Consider the following 20,384-nt stretch of genomic DNA (forward strand, 5'->3'; position numbering starts at 1 on the left):
AGGCTGCTCCAGCCAGATTCCACCTGTCTTTAGAGGGAGGGGCTGGCACACAGGGCCCCTGACTGTCTCCAGTGCTTTCTTTTTTTTTTTTTTTTTCCTCTAACGCCCACCCAGCTGCCCAGCAGACCTGCAGGTTCTCTGACTTGATCCCCAAGCAGCCCCTCTGGCGACAGTCCACCTCTTTGTGGTGGAAATGACCCATTTCATCTCTTAAGAAACCGTCTTCTTGACCCAGGTTTCTGGAGCACACACGTTTTCAGAGCCCCCAGTGTATTATTTCATGCGGGCATACTGGAAGCTCAGTTTTCAGCAAGGTGGGCAATTTTGACTAAATGCGGCTGTCAGGGCCTCAAATTAGAAGAAACATTAGCCAGTTGGCATGACAGTGCAACAGCTATCTGCTCTATCTGCCAGGTTTTAGTTACCGGCCTTGAAGCCAAAAAGAAATGGGCTTCTTGGAAACAAGTGATGGAATTCGGGTTATGAATTCTATAACCCACCAGCTCTCCTCAGACGATGGGGGAGACTTTTAAAATAAAGTTTTTAAGATGGAGAAATGAAAACAGCAAAACTCCACCACCCAGCCCTGACAGCTCCCTCCTACCTCTGAGTACTTCCTGCCAGCCCTTCCCTTCCTCTCCCTCCAGCCCAAGAAGTTAACAAGTGCTGCCACTTTAAGAGCGGGAAGGTGTTGTTTTAAGGGCTTCTAAGCCCCCCTTCTCAATTTCAGCTCCAAGCTGAGATCACATCCCCCACGGCAGCTAAGGGACAAAAGCCATTTATCAACCCATCTGATAAAACTTCCAATGGGCTGGATCTTTATCTGGACCAAATCGAGATGCACACACATTACAAACTTCTGCATCTCTAAAAGGGGGTTTTCTTCTTTTAAGAAGACGATCATTTCAAATTTTAGTTTCTTAGTTCTTGGGAAGGACCCAAATCAGCCTTCCAGCCAGAACCTTCTATAGGTGGGGAAACTACCCTTAAAAAAAAAAAAAAGGGAGGGAGAGTAGGACTCCCTGCTGCTTGACCCTCTATGGAGGTTGTAACATTCTGGGGCGAGGGTGCACGGGGTCTAAAGGCTCTTTAAGGCATTGACACCCCCCATTTTGTCTTTGGCCGGGGCATCCCCAATGGAATCCAGGGCTGCGAGCAGGTTGTGACTCTCCGGGGACGCCCTTGGGGCGCGCGGTGCCGGGTGGGTTTTGGGGGGCCCCGGAGCAGGGCTGGGGCGGGAAAGTAAACGGATTCCTCTTCCCTTACAGCTGCCTTGCATGTCCTCCCACCGGGAGCCCCAACTTACAGCCAGGCCGAGTCCGGACTGCCCAGTTCTGCCAGTTCCTGAAACCCAGCTGGCTGAGGAGCAAAACAAAACAACCCAATCCCGGTCTAACTCAAGTCCTTTCTTGCAGAGCTCGGTAGAGCGCTGCGGCTGCGGATCCGTTCCGCCTGCGGAGCGAAACAGGCTCTCATTTTTGCAAAAAAAGACACCTCGGCATCCCGCAGCACAATGGAAACAGCCAGGAAATCTCGCCTTGCATCGGGGACCATTTGACCCGTGACGCTGGGTTTATTTGTATTTTTAGCGAGGGGAAAATGGGTACAAAGGGTTTAACTGGCATTTCGAGGCTGTGAGTAGCATATGGCAAAAATGGAATAAACTTTCTTGAAACATTAAAAAGAAAACAGACCCGGGATTTAAGTTTCGTGCCTTCCCCCTCCCCCTCCGAAAGGGGGGGAAAAAAAAGTAAAGAAACTGGAGCGTTTGGGAAGGAACAAATGCTTCTCTGTGGAGTTGGTCTCCCTTCCCCCAACAAAAACAAGAGGTCCGGGCTCGGAGGAATTTGAAAGCAGCGATCTGCCAAAAACATTGTGAAAAACTATGGGGGATTCATTGGAAACAGATGGGCTTTTTCAGCTTTAATTCTGAAATGCTCTCCCTTTCTGACACAATAAAAACAAACAGGGGGCGACGCGGAATGTTATCAAACAGGAATAAGGGCCCTTCGAAGCCCAGTCCGTGGGCTTCCCCGCGTGGGCGAGCGCGGGGGGGAGGGACGGGGTCCCGCGGGAGGGGGCGGTCCGGGTCAGGCCTGGGACCTCAGGGGCGCCCCCAGTTCCACCCCCGGGCACCCGGCAGGTTTGCAAACTGCTGGGCGAGGAGCTGGAGAAAGTGCCCCCTGCTCCGAGTCCGTGCCTCCCATTCTCCCCCTTCTCGGGGGCCCCTAAGGGGCGCATCCCGGTACCCCCTTTTTCTCGGAAGTTGGGAGACGTCCCCGGCGCCTGCGACCTCCCCGCCTGGCTCTTTTTCATTATAGCCTGGGAGGGGTTCCCCCAGGTCCCCACTGCCGCATCCATCGCGCCTTCGGCGGGACGCGGTGAAACAAAGACGCGTGGAAATGGGAGGCCGGGGGGGCCGGCGAACTTGAGCTCCGACTCACCGACCTGTGGCCCGGCGTTGCGAGGAGACCCGGGGAGCGGGCCCCGCGCGCCCGGCCGGCTGTCCCCGGGCCGGGGGCTGTGCCTTACCTGCGGGGAAGCTGCAGAGAAGGAAGGCGAAGGTCGGCCAGAATCCCAGGGCTGAAGGTCCTGCCCCTCTCCCCATACCCATCCATCCAGCTCGGCCTGTTACCACTAGCCTCTCCCTGGAAGAAGAGTTCAGAAGAAAAGAAGAAAATAAATCACGCTGCGGAGAAAGGGCAGCCTCGCTCCGCCGGCGGGAGCAGCGAGCCGGGAGGCTCGGTCCATCTCGGCCGCGGGCGCCCGGCGCGCCCCCCCCTCCCCGCGCGCCCCTCCCTCGCCATCCATCACCCAGTTCTCCTCCAATGTCGGCGCGGCCCCGCTGCCCCAGCCGCCTCGCGTTCCGCCCCCTCGCGCTCGGGTTTCAGCGCGGCCCGCTGGGGGCTGGGGGAGAAGAGCTGGGCGGGGACCGAGGCGGCCGGGCTGCGGCGCAGGCCGCGGGGACCTGGGGAACCCAGGGCTGGAGGACGGTGGGCGCGCCCCGAACCCCGCGGCTTTCCACGCAGAAAAGGCCCAAATGCCCCGGGACAGCCAAGGCCGGCAGAGAGCAAGGACGGCCGCGCCGCCTTCCCCCATCTTCCCTATACGTATCCAACCCAAGTAGAAACTGAGCTTGGAGAAAAACCCCAGGATCCCTTTACAACTAGACTGCTGTCCCGAAGACGCCACCGACACCCCGACTCATTGCTCTCACTCAGATGTGTCCCCAGTGCAGGAGGCTGAAAAATCCGCTTCCGAGTTGTCCGGGGTTGGGCGGGATGGCCCAATGGATGTCGGCCACTAAAGCACCTCGAGGCTCCCTCCCTACCTCCCGCCCCTCCCTTGGCCCCGGGCCACCCACCCCGCCTGGGTTCGGCCACCTCCAGCATCCCCTCCAGGCACCTCGCTGCTGCCCCAGGACTCGTACTGGCCGCTCTCCGGAGTCGGGGGCCTGAGAGCCTGACGGAGGCGGCAGGGCAGCTGCCACCCCAGGAGGTGTGGATGCAGCGGGCCCCGCGGTGCGCAGGGCCTGGACGCTCGGCGCCGCCAGGGCAAGGCCACCAAGGCCGCTCTTGGGAGAGCATCAGGGTGGTGACTTCCTTTAACTTGGTCACTTATTTTTCCAGGAGCAAAATGTCTCCTCCCCAAGATTCCCTAGGCCCCGCAGCTCTCCTGCCGCTGCTGGGATATTTAAGACTGGCCACTTCCCCTGAGAAGCATCTTTTGGATGGAACACAAATACGCCAGAGCAAGTGTTTTTAGTCAAACCAATTGCTCCTTTGGCCCCCCTCACCTCACTTCCAAGCCAACTCATCTGGTTCTTTGGAAAAAATTCTGAGTTTTTATCCAATTTAGATGTTTCTTTTAAGCACTATGGCAGTCCTCACTTGCTGAAGGCCACAGAGGCTGCAGGGCTGCGTCTGCATTTAGGACTCTGCCTGCTGGGAGGGGAGTGAAGCTCTGAAGGAGAAAGCTTTGGGCTAGGGGAAGAGGACCCTAGGTCTGTAGATGGAACCCAAAGCAGTAATACTTCTGAATCTGGCTTCTAGAAAACAAGTACGAAAGGGGACTAATGTCTCAAGCACCGCACCATGGGGCAAAAACAAGCTGTTGTTTCCTTAAGGCAAAATGCTGTGATGGCTACTGCTGGCTTTACAATTTGGGGTGCCACCGTATTTCCCTCAAAAATGTGGGTCTCACGGGGCTTCCCTGGTGGCGCAGTGGTTGAGAGTCCGCCTGCTGATGCAGGGGACACGGGTTCGTGCCCCGGTCCCGGAAGATCCCACATGCCGCGGAGCGGCTGGGCCCGTGAGCCATGGCCGCTGAGCCTGCGTGTCCAGAGCCTGTGCTCTGCAACGGGAGAGGCCACAACACTGAGAGGCCCGCGTACAGAAAAGAAAAAAAAAAAAAAAAAGTGGGTCTCAGTCCAACAGGTTCTGTCTAATTATCATTTCCCCAAACCGGGATTCATTTTAAGCCCCTGTTGGCAAAATGCTACAGGTTTGTCCAGTGAAAGGCCACCACCTCAAAATCCAGATCGCGGTTCACGTTCCTCAGGCTTGGCCCATCCAGGAGCCAGATCCACCATTTATTCTCTAGAATCGCAGGACAGCCCTGGCACACTGAGGCAGGCACAGAGCCAGACTGCACACAGGCACCTTTGAGGTCCACCAACGAACACCCTTTGCTAGATCCTGCCTTACACAAGTTAGTTCTAAAGCTTCTCGCTAACGAGAGAGAAAGGATCCATTAGCATTCCCAGCAGCCCCGACTGTAACTTCACCACCACCACAGCTGCAGCATCTCTGGGTCGTAGAACGTGGCTTAGGATCCAGCAGAGAGGCTGTGCAGGCTTCAGAAGGCCTGGAAGCAGGCCCTCCCGGTGCTGTCCTTGCCCAAGAGTGTGGACCTTTGGCTGCAGCCTCTACACCTCAGTTTCTTTGTCTGTAAGGGGCAGGCTGATAATACTGTCACCCCAAGACTGCAACTGAATACAAGCATCCCTTGGAGATCTTGGGGGTTCCATTCCAGGCTACCGCAATAAAGCAACTAATGCAATAAGCACGTCCCACACATTTTTTTTGCTTCCCAGTGCATATCAAAGTTATGTTTACACTATACTGTAGTCTGTTAAGTGTGCAGTAACATTATGTCTAAAAAACAGTATACCTACCTTAATTTAAAAAATATTATTGCTAAAAAATGTTAACCATCATCTGAGCCTTCAGCGAGCTGGAATCATTTTGCAAGAGTAACATCAAAGATCACTGATCACATAACAGACAGAACAATAAAGAAAAAGTTTGAAATATGAGAGAATTGCCCAAATGTGACACAGAGACACAAAGTGAGCAAATGCTGTTGGGAACATGGCATGGATAAACTTACTGGATACAGGGTTGCCACAGGCCTTCAATTAAAAAAAAAAAAAAAGCAGTATCTACAAAGCACAATAAAACGAGGTGTGCCTGCACCATCTGGGAGGGGCACTGGGCCATGGGAGCTCCCCAGCCTTCCGGCCAGGGGACTGGCTGTCATTTTGGGAGGAGATCCAATTCCTACGGCATAAGCAAATCATTTGGGAAAGGGACGAAAAGGGCTTCCTTCTCAGAGGAGAAATGTATGAGGCTGAATTTGGACATCACAGAAGTAGAGATTTGGCTTTTACACAGTTTAGACTATGAAGAGAAATCCAGCTACAAATAGAGCAATATGAGGTTGTGTTGACCTTGAGGAATCTGTCTATACCGGCCAAACCAACCAGCTTATTGACAACTCCACAAATCTTTGCAAAAATAAGAAATTCTTGAAATGTTGGGTTTTGGAACTCAGCACTCTATTTGCCATAGAAACTCACTTAAATCAAAGTGTAGTTGACTTCAGGGCTTCCCTGGTGGCGCAGTGGTTGAGAGTCTGCCTGCCGATGCAGGGGACACGGGTTCGAGCCCCGGTCTGGGAAGATCCCACATGCCGTGGAGCGGCTGGGCCGCTGAGCCTGCGCGTCTGGAGCCTGTGCTCCGCAATGGGAGAGGCCACTACAGTGAGAGGCACGCGTACCGCAAAGTGTAGCTGACTTCAGACTGACAGCTCTCATTATAGAGTCTCACCACTTACGCATTTTCCCCTGGATGCAGCCTGGGCGGAGGGGCAGAGACCTTTACATGCTCCTGTTCCCCTTCCGCCAGTCCTGGCTGTGGAGGCCCCACCACTGAACCCTCGCCCCCCCCATCTCTCCCTCTCCATTTTCGGGGGGTGGGGTTGTGTGATGAAGGAGCAGGGAGCTTCTGAAAGGCGAGGTTTACGTAAGGTTGAAGCCCTCCCAGGGGCAGCGGTGGGGAAGGAGTCTGGCTTCCCCTGCCTCTGGGTATGAACAGGGTGTTCTCAAATGCAGGGCCTGAGTCATCAGTCAATAAATACATATTTAGGACTAGTACATGCTAGTCCCTGGGGTATAAAGAAATCAATAAGACAACTCCTATCTCTGAACTGCTAGTAGAAACAGATATTAGAGGAAGGTGAGGGGCAAAACAGAGGTGAGGAGTGAACAACTAACTACCTGGGGAGGGCTTTACCGAAAGGGTGGTGTATCTTGCGAGGTACCTTCAAGGATTCATTTTCACTAAGAATGATAGTAATAATGGCTCATGTTTCAGCGTGCTCTTACATTATGTCAGGTGCTGGCTAAGTGCTTTACATTTCTAGACACTTTAAGCTAAGGTGGGTTCTATTACTATCCCCATTTTGCAGATGAAGAAACTGAGGCTGAGTGAGTTTAAGTACTCACCCAATTACCAGCTAATAAACGGCAGAGCCAAGCACACCGAACCCCACCCCTGACGTGCTGTATGTGCCTTTCATTCCGATGGTGCAAGTCCACACTGGGCTTAAAGTCAAGACAGATAACTTAACAATCACTTTCAATAAGGCATAACACAGGCGCTGTCGGGGAGGCACAGAACACGGGCGCCAGGGGCCTCCAGCCCAGCCTGGGGTGCAGCGTGGGAAGGGAAGTTTTCCCAGTTGGGAATGTGCCAGGGGAAGGTGGTGGGCAAGGGAGGAGGAGGAGGGCAGGGCTTCCAGGTAGAAGGAACACTGAAGAAACCGTGTACCAAGGTGTGGCTTGCCTGAGGAGCTGGAAAAGCTTGAGGATGGCTATAGGAGAAAGAGGTGAGGCTGCAGAAAGAGAAAGCAGGAGCCTGGGGAAGCCTGGGAAAGGCCAGCACATGCTCTGCTAGGGTGTGCATCTTTAGCACTTGGGAGCCCCACCCAGAGCCTCACAAAGGAGAGGGGTATATTCTTTTGGGAGATCATCATGGGGGATTTAACAATAATACAAATGCCCAGGCCCCACTCGGAGCAGCTGAATCTGGATCTCGGGAGGTAGAGCCTTGGGTATCAGCATTTTTAGTCAGCTCTCCTGGGTGACTAATGTGTAGGGACTTGTAGGTTCTAAGTTCCATCACCCTCCATCAACCGTGGGTGCACATAAGACCGAGGATGAGTCAATCAGTTTATCCTCTTGGACTTAAAGTCCAGGCAAGACAGAGAACCTAATACTTGATTTCATTAAAGCAGTGACTGGCACATGACCCAAGATGACCAATCAGAATCTGTCCTGAGACTGTTGCCATGAGGGAGCTCCCAGTTCTGATGTCTGATTCCTCCATAGGATGGGTCTGCGGATAGTAATCTGACGGGAAGGTGAGTATTGATGAGTGCTGTGGGTTGAAGCTGTGTTTGCAGAGTTGGCATACTGTTTATACTAAAACTGCATTGTGTCTGGTGAGCTCTTCAGGGACTGATGGCGATTTTCAGGGCTAACCACCCCCATGCCACTCTTCAGCACATGATTCTCCCTGAAGCTCCTTCTTAGCTCCTCGGAGCTCCACGAGGACCTGCTCCAGCTATGGGAGCCAACAAAGTCCTTGTTTTGCTGAAACTGGTTTGATTTTGGTTCCTCTCACATCTATGCACAGATTCTTGACCAATCAGGAGGAAGCTAAGGTCCAACTGGTCCCAAGAAGTATTTTAGCCATCCTCAGAAGTGCAGGGATGTGTTGTTGATGGCTCTTAATCCATTATCCATTTACTGGCAAAATTTCTTGAGCCTACTCCCATCCCCTCCACTCTCCACCTTTGAAAAAATTTTGCCCTATACCACATTTTGAGGAACTCAGTTGCTTCATTGACAACTCAGAGTGGGACCCAATCCTTCTTTGTAATTTGTCCCTCAAAATCCTCTTTCAAACTTCAAGGGCTACGCTGGGTCTGTCCATCTCAGATTTGATGAACCAGAGCTGCTCAATCTCTGCATAACCTTTAAGGTTTTATAGACTTTGATCATGTCACCTTTCTGGCTTCATCTTTCCACACTGACGTCCTTAAAGAACAAAGCAGCCCAGCTTCTCAGGAAAGCCTTCTGCCTGGGTGATTACTCACCTTTCTACAGTTTTGAGACATTTTTCTAGGAGAAGGTCATAAAACTGCCAGGTTTGGGTAGAGCCCAGGGAGAAGACTATTTTTGGCTTAGTTTCCAATACCATTTCTGAACGCTTGGTCCTGCACAGTCTTGGGCAAACAAACATTTTGCAAAGACCCCCAAGATCCCTTGGGGGCTATAAACAGACTGGACACAGTCCGTTATTTTTGTAATTTGGGTTGTTTTCCTAAATGTATTAACTGAGGCTTGCCCCTGCAAAAGCTTAATATGTATCTTCTTGCAAACTCATAAACTGGTCCTGCAGTTAATCACCATTTGTTTGCCATCTCTCTGGAGAGCCTGGAACCATTTCATCTGCAGGCCTGGAACCAGTCATTCCTCCAGATGATCTATGGACATTTAAACAAAGTCTGGGAGCACCAGTGATCCTTGGGGATCCCCACTGTTTATAATTCTTCATCTAGAAAAGTACCTGTTTATCCTCTTTTTTTTCCTGTCTCTAAGGACAATTCCGATCCATGGAAATTTCCCTTTATGTTTTGGAGGAATTTACTATTGGAAATGACCTTTGGGGTGGAACTTTGTCAGAAGGAATTTTGAACGTTTAAACATAATTCATCCCTGGGTTGCTCCAGACCTGTTTCTACCTCCTCAAGGAATGCTAACAGATTGGTCCAGTTTCATGTTCTCTTTTCAGAAAGCGTGTTGTGCTTTGGCCAGTTAATTAGGACTTTACAAAATGCTTGCTGATACTACTTTTTTAGTATCTATTCCACAAAGTGGTTATTAAAAGTGACCCTTCCTGGATAGGTGGGCTTCCTTTGTGGGCAGGGGGCCCAGCATGTACGCCCTTGGGTGCAGGCCAGGTGTGGAAGGAAAGTTGGATATTTTGGCCACAAGGATATGACTGCCATCTTTAATTGCCATTGCTCCCTTCTCTCCAGACGTTCCTGGGGTAGAGGGCCACAGGCTGTCCTTGACCTATTTGTTTCCATGACAATTTAGGAATCTCCCTGCTTCTCTTCTTCCAAAGCATTTTTGGGTCTCACTGCCCTTACTCTGGCATCAAGGAACCTCTTTACTGTTGATTTCGGAAAGCCGTCCAATGTGTTCCCACTTTGGCTTATCTTGGTTTTGTTTGTTTGCTGTAGCTTTACTTTCTCTGTGTGTGCACACTACTTCCGTGGCTTATGAGCTCTGTCCCTCACCCTGAGGGACGCTTATTCTTAGTAATTAAAACATACAGATTTTATTCCAATATTTTAATGGTTTTTTGAAACACACATTTCCCTGACATTCCAACAGCTCTTCAGAAACTGAAGAGATATGTCACTTTCTCTTCGAACTCTCTCAATGGATTTAAAACATTAGCAGATTTTATTTGCTCTTGGACATGTCTTTTAATGTCTGTGATCAGGTTACTAAGATCCACCCCCCACCGACCTCCCCCCCCCCGCCCCCGCCCCCGCCACCCCACTCGCACATGCAAGGCAGATTCTTTTAATTTATTTGTTTTTCTGTTTCATTCATTCAACAAGCATGCACTGAGTATTAGGCTCTGAGTGGGTTTTGGGAGTTTTCGGATAAGCAGCAGACAGTTCGCCCAGGAAGTCCCCAGGAAGCCCAGGGGCGCAGGCAGATGTGGAGACAAATAATTCTAGTTCTGAGGACTCTGAGAGGGGTGATTGTGTGGTGTCTCAGGAGCCCCACGTTTATTCCCCATCCCTGTTGCCTCAAATTAACTTGGGACTTTACCAGGCTGAAGAATCTTTTAGAATGGGGGGTCTTTGTCAGTAGCTTCTTTAACGAACTTGACCACTGACTGCAAAGCAAGACTTCATTAGTACCAGATCTGGTGACAACTGGTGACAAAGCCCAGTACGAAGTGATAGTATTTGTGAATTGCTTCATTGTCGGTGTTCAGATTGAGAGTTTTTAGACACTGCAGTGGATGTGGGGAAAGAGAGAGACCTGGGATTTGGAGCAGTTCTACCTCTAGCTGTGTGGTCCCTGTCCTTTCCTACCTCTGGACCCGCAGCTTCTCAATCTGCAGAATCGTGGCCTGGCTGCCCACCACATCCCACCGCCCACCCCCAGGGGGAGGGCGGTCTCCCAGCTTCACAGTCTGGTATCTCTAGGAATTCAGTGAACTAGTGTTGGCTTTGTAACTAACTGGCCTTGCCCATACCTGACTCTGAGGACCCATCCTGGGGCCTCATCTGGAACATTTCTGGGTTCTCCCAAGAGAAATGTTGCTGAGCAAGTAGGAAATGTTATTTGAAAAGTGACACTTCTATGTTTTAGTGTCAGCATGAAATTCTTCAGCAGTCATACCCAGCAATACTACTGTATACCTGAAACCACACCTTGTAAACATTTAGTAACCTCTTGTTTTAAAGCAACTTCTGGGTACCCATACTGAGATGCACCAGGTTCCTGTAAGGGAGGACAGACCACCCAGTGTCTGCTTCTCCCCATTCCAGTAAGTTCCTGGGAGAAGAACCAACTTGGACCCATTTATCCACCAAATGGCAACTATTTGAATTGATCAGCGAGTCTGCGTCTCTCTCCCAACCAGCAGAAGGCCGCAGTATTTGGATTAATGAACAAGTCGGTGCCGAGCACAAATACCACAGACATTTAGCAATAGGAACAGAGGACCAAGTTATTCATCAAATTCAAAATTGTTTAGAATGGCTAATGCAAAGCTGAAATGAAGATCCCCAGCTGATGGGCGGTGGGGAAGGGTGCCAATCGAGAAAGAACAAATGTGTTGCTTATGTGACATTAGCCTCTACCACGACGGTATTCTTTTCTTCAATTTGTTGGAGGCTGAGGGAATGTCTGCACTGTTACATTACAGAGGCACTATGGCACGCTGGCCAAGAACATGCAGTCTGAACAGACTGTCTAAACCTCAGTTATCTCATCTGAAAAATGGGGATAGACTCTGGCTCCCTCAGAGGATTATTGTGAGGATTAAATGAGTTAACACAATAATAGAAAATTTAGAGCAGATGCCTGGCATAGAGTAAGTGTTGATAAGTAGTTGCCAATGTTAGTTTTATATCATGGATAAGAACCATTGTTTTGATTGTAACAAAGTATCTACTATGTACCTGATTCTGCTACAGCCTTTGTATGCGTGGGGACGGTGGGGAAATCTGTAGCGTTCCCCAAGGACTTTTATTTAATTTTTTAAATTTAAAAATATTAAAAAAATATTAATACAATTTTTAAAGGTTACACTCCATTTACAATTATTACAAAATATTGGCTGTATTCCCCATGTTGTACAATACATCCTTGTAGCCTATCTTACACCCGATTGTTTGTATCTCCCACTCCACCAGCTCTGTATTGCCAGCCCCTCCCCACTGGTAACCACAGGTTTGTTCTCTATATCTGTGAGTCTGCTTCTTTTTATTTTGTTATATTCACTAGTTCGTTGTATTTTTTTAAATTCCACATATAAGTGATATCATACAGTGTTTGTCTTTCTCTGTCTGACGTATTTCACTTAGCACAATGCCCTCCAAGTCCATCCATGTTGCTGTAAATGACAAAATTCCATTCTTTGTTTATGGCTGACTAATATTCCATTGTGTGTATGTATATGTCAGTGTGTGTGTATATATATCTCTATATCTAATCTATCTATCTATCTATCTATATGACATGTCTTCTCTATGCATTCATCTGTTGATGGACACTTAGGTTGTTTCCACATCTTGGCAATTTTAAGTAGCGCTGCTATGAATACTGGGGTGCATGTATCTTTTCGAATTAGTGCCCAAGGACTTTTAGATAACCTTGACTTCTGGGTGGGTTCTAAGTGCATGATCAGTTATACTCAAGTTTTATTGATCAACCACTATAAGACAAAGTCTCCCACGTAACTGTAGGGTTGTCTCAACTATGGGATGGGCACAGCTGTCTCCAATTCAAAATGAGGAGCCTGAGACTCAGGGAGATTATGTGACTTGTCCAAGGTCACCAAGAATATAAATGGCAGAGAGAGGCTCAAAACCAGGCCTTGTGATGCCAAGTCCAATGTATTTCCCACCAAATCACAGCTACTTCTCATCTTCACTGGGGTTTACTTTTTCCTGTTATGCTCCATATGTATAATGATGGGTCATTCATTAGAGATGTGAGCATGTTTAGAGATATACTGTTTTCCATAAACAAACAAAAATATTAAAATGTTTTAAGGAAAGAAAAATTTTCCTGAACCATCTCCCCTACTCCCCTAAAAACTTATGAAGTTGAAATACTTATAGATTCTTCTTCTTTCTTTTGGATGTTAAATGGTATCTTTAGGTCAAGGTTTCATAGAGTGCTTACCTGACTTAATAGCCTCTGAGTGACAGGTAAATATAACACAACAAGATGTTTAGGTAAATCTATCTACAGTATCAATTCACCGCAGTCCGTTCAGACCTCAAGCTATTCAGAGCATGTCTTAATTAAATTCAAAGCCAGATGGGCTTCCACCCCTAGAGATTGGTCACTGACCCAGAAAGGGAGGACTTACGTGCCATCTTGGTTTGGGTGCCGTTTTGGCTTGGGTTTGCTTTGCCCTCATTGACTCTTGGCCCAGGTGTGTGTATGTAGGGAGCAGTATGCTCCCTAGCAATGAACCCCTGAAGTCAGTAGGCTCTGCCAATAGCGTCCATTTGCTCATGAAGAAATCAGATGCTTGGAGTTTAGGGATCTCCTTTCTCAAAATGCTCTTAGCAGAGAAAAATAAAAGCAATGTAAAACTCTCACAGCATTGAAGAGGGTGGCCTCTAGCTTTTCCTTACCATACGATCTTGAGATACCCAAGGATACAAAAACAAGTATGCTTCAGGATAGTAAGGGAAGCACTTTGAAATCAGTATTCCGAAATTTCAAACTATTTTAGCTGCACTGACTGATGTAAAACAACACAAATTAAACTCCCACGAATCCCTTGCTCTGGGGCAGAATGACCTACCAACCTTAGGAGTGAGGGGTCATTAGCAGGTCTGGACCTGTGAGGGGAAGCCCCCATGAGCCTCATCACGTCTACAGGTGAGTCTGCACTCAAAGCTCTCTCTCTCTCTATTTTTTATTTTGGCCATACCACACAGCTTGCGGGATCTCAGTTCCCCGACCAGGGACTGAACCCAGACCGTGGCAGTGAAAGTCCCGAATCCTAACCACAAGACCACCAGGGAACACCCATAAGCTCTACATTTCTTTTTGCTTGCATAAATGGAAGCCCATCTGAGAAAGTGCAATTGTCTTAAAAATCTATTTATTATTTATATTCTACCTCTTTCCATGAAGGATATTAAATGTAAATGAAAGTTATGTACCAAAACTTCCAAACAAACATTACTTCTTATTCTTTCCAATTAATTCTTATCCTTTTCAAGGTACCAATTGTTTTGAAGAAAGCTGGTAGTTTTTACAATTCTGTGAATGAAATATGCATTTCCATGTGCTCTTCTGTTATGAATCTGTCACATTCACACTTGTCAAGTGGAGCACAAGGTGCTGGATGGTGAGCCAGGGTTCAACGACAGACCACGAGAGAAACTGAAATAGGGAAGTTCATTACTCACAGGTCCTGGAGGAAGTACCTGGTGCACTTCTAGGGGCCACATGGGGAAGGCAAGGCCCAGTGCAAACAGAAAACAGGACCTGGGGCACATGTCTTTTTTTGTGTGTGTGGTACACGGGCCTCTCACTGTTGTGGCCTCTCCCGTTGTGGAGCACAGGCTCCGGACGCGCAGGCTCAGCGGCCATGGCTCACGGGCCCAGCCTCTCCGCGGCATGTGGGATCCTCCCGGACCGGGGCATGAACCCGTGTCCCCTGCATCGGCAGGCGGACTCTCAACCACTGTGCCACCAGGGAAGCCCTGTGGCACATGTCTTGATTAGGGTCTGTGGGCAGAGTGCTTTGGGGTTCCTGAGCTAAGGCCAGATAGGTCAATTCAAACCAAAAGAGTGAGCTTTCGGTGAGCCTGATGGAGGTCTTAGCTGACGGGTGCACAAGGGGTAGGCCCTGGGGAGGAGGGGAGACTGTGGGTCACGAGGGCTGGCTGCTACCTAGCACATGCACTTGTATGAGGGGGCTGGTGTCAATTTAAGGTCCTCACAGGCCACTTGGCCAAACAAAATGGATGCAGAGGCAGCAATACCATGGGGTAGCTTAGCTGCACCCTCAGCAGTCCAAGGGACTTGTTCTTGTAAGAGTCATCTATTCTATTTTATTCTATTCTATTCTGGGGCCGAAAATGCACACTGGCAGCAAATTTCCAAGTCACTGCGATGGCCCAGCAGATGTTTCCTGAGCTAGCCTCTTTGACAGCCAGGTAAATGCATTCCTGCAAGGGGTAACCAGGAAGATGTGGTAGTCTCACAAGTGGATTGGACTTTGATGAAGAGGATAAAACGGTGGAAGCACCTTGAACAACTAGATATCATGGGTTTTAAATAGCGAACCTGGAGGAAAATACACACTGTGGTCCAGATCAATTGGGAAATGTATTAAAAAGTCTGTCAGGAGACTGAATTCTCAGGTGGAGTGTTCACATTGTAACCGACAAGGCTTATACCATGACGGATGTTTAGGAAGCCATCATGGGTCAGTCTTTGTGTGTTCCTATGCTTCCACCTGGTCTCGTTTAAAGAAGTCATCAAGGAGAAAACTCCTAAAGAGGACGAAAAATTGTTTGCATCCACCTTCAAGAAGAATAAGTGTGCTAAGAAGAAGTAATGGGAGAGTTCTCAAAAAACTAAAAATACAACTACCATATGACCCAGCAATTCCACTCCTGGGCATATACTTGAAAAAAAAACAGAAACACTGATTCTAAAAGATATGTGCATCCCCATGTTCATAGCAGCATTATTTACAATTTACAACTGCCAAGATATGGAAGCAACCATAGATGTGATATATATACATGCTGGAATACTACTCAGTCATAAAAAAGAATGGAATTTTGCCATTTGCAGCAACATCGATGGACTTGGAGGGCATTGTGCTAAGTGAAACAAGTCAGACAGCAAAGAAGAAATACTGTATGCTATCACCTATATGTGGAATCTAAAAAACACAACAAACCAGTGAATATAACAAAAAAGAAGTAGACTCCCAGATATAGAGAACGAACTAGTTGTTACCAGAGGGGAGAGGGAAGTGGGGAGGGACAATACAGGCATAAGGGATTAAGACATGTCAACTATTATGTATAAAATAAGCTACAAGGATATATTGTACAACATGGGGAATATAGCCGATATTTTATAGTAACTATAAATGGAGTAAAACCTTTAAAAATTGTGAATCACTATATTGTACACCTGTAACCTATATAATGTGGTATATCAACTACGCTTCAATAAAAAAAAGAATAAGTAATGGTACCGAGCCTCTTGCTGAGGACTGAGGGAGAATATCTCTGCTCACAAGGGCAGATATAGAGTGGGTATCATCAGGAACCAGGACAGATCGTTGTTGTCAACCAGGGCAAGCTGCTGCAGAGACCTTGAGCTCGGAGCATCTCCAAAGACAAAAAAATAAAACAGAAGTGGAAACCACATCGGATGGTAACTACTAAACGACACCCTAGTGAGATATCAATCAACAAGTTTTAGGGCACTGGTACTCATACCCACTCATCTCTGTTATGCCCTGTGGAGGACACAGAATCTGTAAGAATTGGTCTTGTTTTACCAGATTGTTGACAGAATCTTTTGTTTTCAAGTTTCTGCCAGATTTTCAGACTCTGGCAAACCCAGGGTCCTGATTCCTGAAAGTTCTCCATCTTGGAATGTTGCTTTAAACAAACAGTTGAAAAATGAGAAGTAAACCCAACCGGCAATTTTGTCATTATTTTCCACAAAAACAGTGCCTGCTACACTTTAATTTTTTACAGTAGTAATCTGGATATCATAATTTTATAAGGTACATAATGTGTATTTATGTTTGTCAAGTAGCAGTGACTTTAAATCTTTCAAATGGGGCTATAAAAGGTACTTGCATTTAGCATTTTTTCTGATTTCTGCCCAAATCTCAAAATTTCTTCTTCCTCTTGCCCACAGATTGTGAAGTTTCACACCTCAGTGGGTATTCTTGCCTCCTGACCCAGAGGCTCTAGTGTGATACAGCGTTTTCTACTCATAGGTCAGACCTGGCTAAGAAACTGGCATCGTTTTAAAAGATGTTCATTTGCCACCAAGGAAACTGACTTCTGCCTGACCTTGTCTGCACACTTGAGCAAGACAGTTCTTCATTCTTTCCATTGCCCTGTTCATTGCTCTTCAGAGCTCTGTTGCTAAGGGAAGAGAAGCTGAAATTGTGGTGTCATTCAGTCAAAATGAGAAAAAGAGAAGCCTGTCATCTGAATGGGGCTGGATACCACAGGTGAGAAAGCCTGGGTCTCCTTCAAGTTAAGTCTATGTTATGTTTGCTGAATGGATAAACAATGAATGTTGTTTGAAAAGCAAAGCCGTTCTCCAGAGAGCCACAGGAACACTGCAGACACGTCAACGTGGTTTGAACTTACACTTGGGATGTTGTAAGTCAAGTTCTAGAACAGTGATCTTTAAGTAGGAGTGCCTCCTTGTTTCACAGAAATAACAGATTCCAATAAGCCTGAACTTGTTTATGATCAGTTTCATCTGGGTATATCCTGTCTCTTTTTCTGGATGGCAGGCTTCTGGAGAGATAGGTGAACACATCTCCTATGACATGCCCTATTTGGGGGCCATACTTGGTAAAACCAAGTGCTTGAGCTTAATTCATTTGGTAGCAAGGCTGTAGGGAAAAAAGCACTTTAAACTCACAGAACCTTGGCTATTCCTCTGCACCTCTCTGGGCATCAGTTTCCTCTTCTGAGCAGTGGAAATGCCAGCACCTCTTCCTGCCTGCTTCCTAGAAGCAGCGAGCATCACTGTGAGAGGGACTTGAAAAACTCCCTGTCCCGATGTTAGGAATGCTGACTACCTATTCATTTTATTTTGCATCTCCTCATCTAAGAATTTCTGTATTGGGCTCCCACAGGGCGGGTGAAGAGCCAAGTCAAGGGTCATATTAACCAGGAGCTTCTCATCCTCCATTCTGTATTATTACACCCCCTGGGGATGGAGCGAGTCACGCCTTGGAGAGGCTTGTAAGGAAAGAAAGCAGACAGAGGTTTCTTAGCAAAGGCCAGAGAAGCCCTCTTTGAATAAGATGCCAGGTTACTGCGAGACCCTCTTTGTCATAAATCTAGTTATTAAATAAACACCTGCAAACGGCGAGGCAGTTTGAGATAGCGTGGGGAGTGAGCAGATAAGCCACTCACCACTCCATATGTCTATTCAGAGCATAAGCACCTGTCACCTGGGAGGGAAATGATGGGAGCAGGGCTATTGAAAAAAGGAGGCTGGGACCTCCCTCACCGCCACCACAGCTCAGAGGATCTTAAGGGGGCAAGGGTCCTCCCCACAAGGAGAACACCACACTGCTCTACAAGGAAGCAAACTACACTTCAGAACAAGGAGAATCCAGCTCAGTGCTAATATCATCTGGCCTGGAAGGTGGCAGCAAAAACCAGGCACCAAGGACAGGGAGCCCCACCCACAGTCTTTGTCGGCTCAGCTGGCTGTCCAGCGAAGTCCGCCCCAGTTGCTAACTGGAGACCATGTCCCTCTCATAAAGGAGGCCTGCTTGTCACTCGCTGTGGTAGTGGAACAGCAGGAAGCCTCTTCTTTGTGTAAAAAAAAAATGCCATTTTGGTATATTATACCTTTCCTGTACAGATCTGCACCAGACTCTTTCCCAATTCTCTCCTTCAGCTGCCCTTTAGAGCACAGCCAATCCCTTTTCTAGGGGTTACGGCTCAAGATTCGCCTGAAAAATCACTCATCTGTGATACACGGGAGAAGACCACGGTCCGTGCATAGGTTTTTCCGATTTCTGGGACAGATGCCCAGAGAACAGGCACAGACTCACCGGCAGGCAACATTTTGCGTTATGTTCTTGCTAGAGGACCCTCAAGCCAGAAGGAGAAGGTGACGATCTCCTCGAGGTGACAACCTGCCACTCAGTACGAGGTGCAATTCTGGCCCTTGAGCTCGGCGTGCGGAGCTGGGGGCGTCGCTGAGCTCCCGCTCAGCCGGACTGTAAATACACCTAGAAATACTCATCCCAGGACCCGCCTGCTGGTTCCTGCCTCCACGCCACGCGCCGGAATCTCCTACTTTGAGAACATCCAACTTCTCGGCCTAAAAGAAACGCGCAGCGTACCATTTCCGCTAGATGGCGCGATTTCCCCTAATCCGATCGCAAGACATCCGATTTATAAAATAAATACAATCCAACGCCTTCCGAAACCACACCACATAACAGCAGCTCGCAGGCTCCCATTAAAAAACTCAATTTGGGGGAATTGATTCTACCTCCGAGCAAATCTTATGCAATTACATTAAGAGGATGCAATCAAGAATTGCATCCGAGCGTCCCCCACATCGGCCCTCCCCCTAAATACACCTGTTCCCCTGCCCCACTCGTTCCCTGGGATGAGCCACGGCTCGGGCCACGCGCGCAGCCGTCGCGGTGCCCGGGCCGCCGGGCCCACCTGTCCACTTAGGAACGTCAGGGCCACTCGGGGATCCTATCCCTTTAACACTCACCCCAAGCCCCTCACCTTCCTGCGCACCTGCCCTCCCAGGCGAAGGACCGCTCGGACCCGAGCTCAGACAGTGCGCCGCGTCGACGCCCCCCGGGGCAGGCGCTCCAGCCGCGACTCTGCAGCTGGTTAGGCAGCCGGGCGCAGAGCAGGAGGAGGGGGCCGGGCGAGTCGTGCCAATGGGGTTCACGGCTGGACAGCCGGGTGGCACGCTCAGTCCCAGGCTCCGCGGGCCGATTGCAACGGCCGCGCGGGAGAAAGGGAGCTCCCAGCACGCGCACAGTGGTACAGACGTTCGCCGGGTCTGCCCAACCACGCGCGCTGCCGGCTGCCCGGGGAGAGCATTTTAGGAAAAAAGAGCAAATACCAAACCACAAAAACTTTACTGCTGCCAAGAGCTAAAGGGATCGAGGCGCAGCAAAGCTCCAAATCTGGGCAAGATGGGAGCAAGATGAGACGCAGGGTTGGGGAGGACCACAGCGGTGTCGTGCCCCGAGCAAGTGGCGGCGGCGCCTCCGGGATGTCAAGAGCCGGGTCCGTCTCGCTCCCAGCCCGCGCTTACCTTGGCGGCTGCATGAGCCCCTGCAGCCCGCGGAGGGTGGCGCTGGCGGGGCTGCGGGCGAAGAGGGGGTGCCGGGGCGCCGCTCGTCGGCCCCGGGGCAAGGTGGGAGGGGTTCGGCAGGCGATGGTCCCCGCCGCCCGGGCCGGCTCAGCAGCGGCCCGGGGCGCGCCGCCTGCTCCCGGGCTGCATGCCTGCGAGCGCCTGGAGGAGCCGGCCCGTGAGCGAACGGCTAGTGCTTCCCCAGCCTAGCGGCTCGGGCGGCGCAGCCCGCGCTCGGGAGACTACTGCAGAGTCAGGCTGTTCGGGCTAACCCCCTCCCTCGCCCGGCCCCAGCCGGCAGCCGCGGAACGCGGCGTCGAGAGGTTCGTTTGCGCGCGGAGGGGAAGGGGCGGGCCGGCCGCCCGGGGCGCAGGCTGGGGGCGAGGCGGGCGGGGCCGGCGGGGAGGGGGCGGGAGAGGAGGTGGGGGTGCGGGCTCGGATTGCCCCGCCCGCCGCGGCAGCACCTTCACGCCTCAGCACCAGTGCGGCGGTGGGGTACGCAAGCTGCAAAGTCAAGACTTCCCTAAACGCAGGGTTAGGGGGGCGCGGGCGGCAAGTGCGGCGACCCGCGAGGCGCCTCCAACTTTCCTAATCTCCCGCTGGGATGTCCTGGAGAGTACGTTTCCATCATCAGTTCCATGATGGTCCAAGGGTGGGCGGGCGCGGGGTGTCACTCTGAGGTTTCTGG

The 20,384-nt window shown here is 49.7% G+C and overlaps 1 protein-coding gene across 3 annotated transcripts in view; it reads right to left on the minus strand.

Moving 5' to 3' along the window:
* RGMA (repulsive guidance molecule BMP co-receptor a) overlaps nt 1-20,013 on the minus strand; it is a 42,637-nt gene extending 22,624 nt beyond the window's left edge. Inside the window, exons 1-2 of one of the 3 annotated variants that reach the window (XM_060005490.1) lie at nt 19,658-20,013; nt 2,533-2,648 (exon numbers count right to left, since the gene is read on the minus strand). In XM_060005490.1, the coding sequence (XP_059861473.1) occupies nt 2,533-2,648; nt 19,658-19,671 (130 nt within the window). In that variant the 5' untranslated portion in view covers nt 19,672-20,013. Of the gene's footprint in view, nt 1-1,306; nt 1,347-2,444; nt 2,513-2,532; nt 2,649-19,657 lie in introns of those variants that run through there. The other 2 variants (XM_060005491.1, XM_060005492.1) reach the window with 2 other exon arrangements.
* Between the last annotated feature and the right edge of the window lie 371 nt (nt 20,014-20,384).

Source organism: Delphinus delphis, chromosome 2, assembly GCF_949987515.2.
Source record: "Delphinus delphis chromosome 2, mDelDel1.2, whole genome shotgun sequence".
NCBI lineage: Eukaryota > Metazoa > Chordata > Mammalia > Artiodactyla > Delphinidae > Delphinus > Delphinus delphis.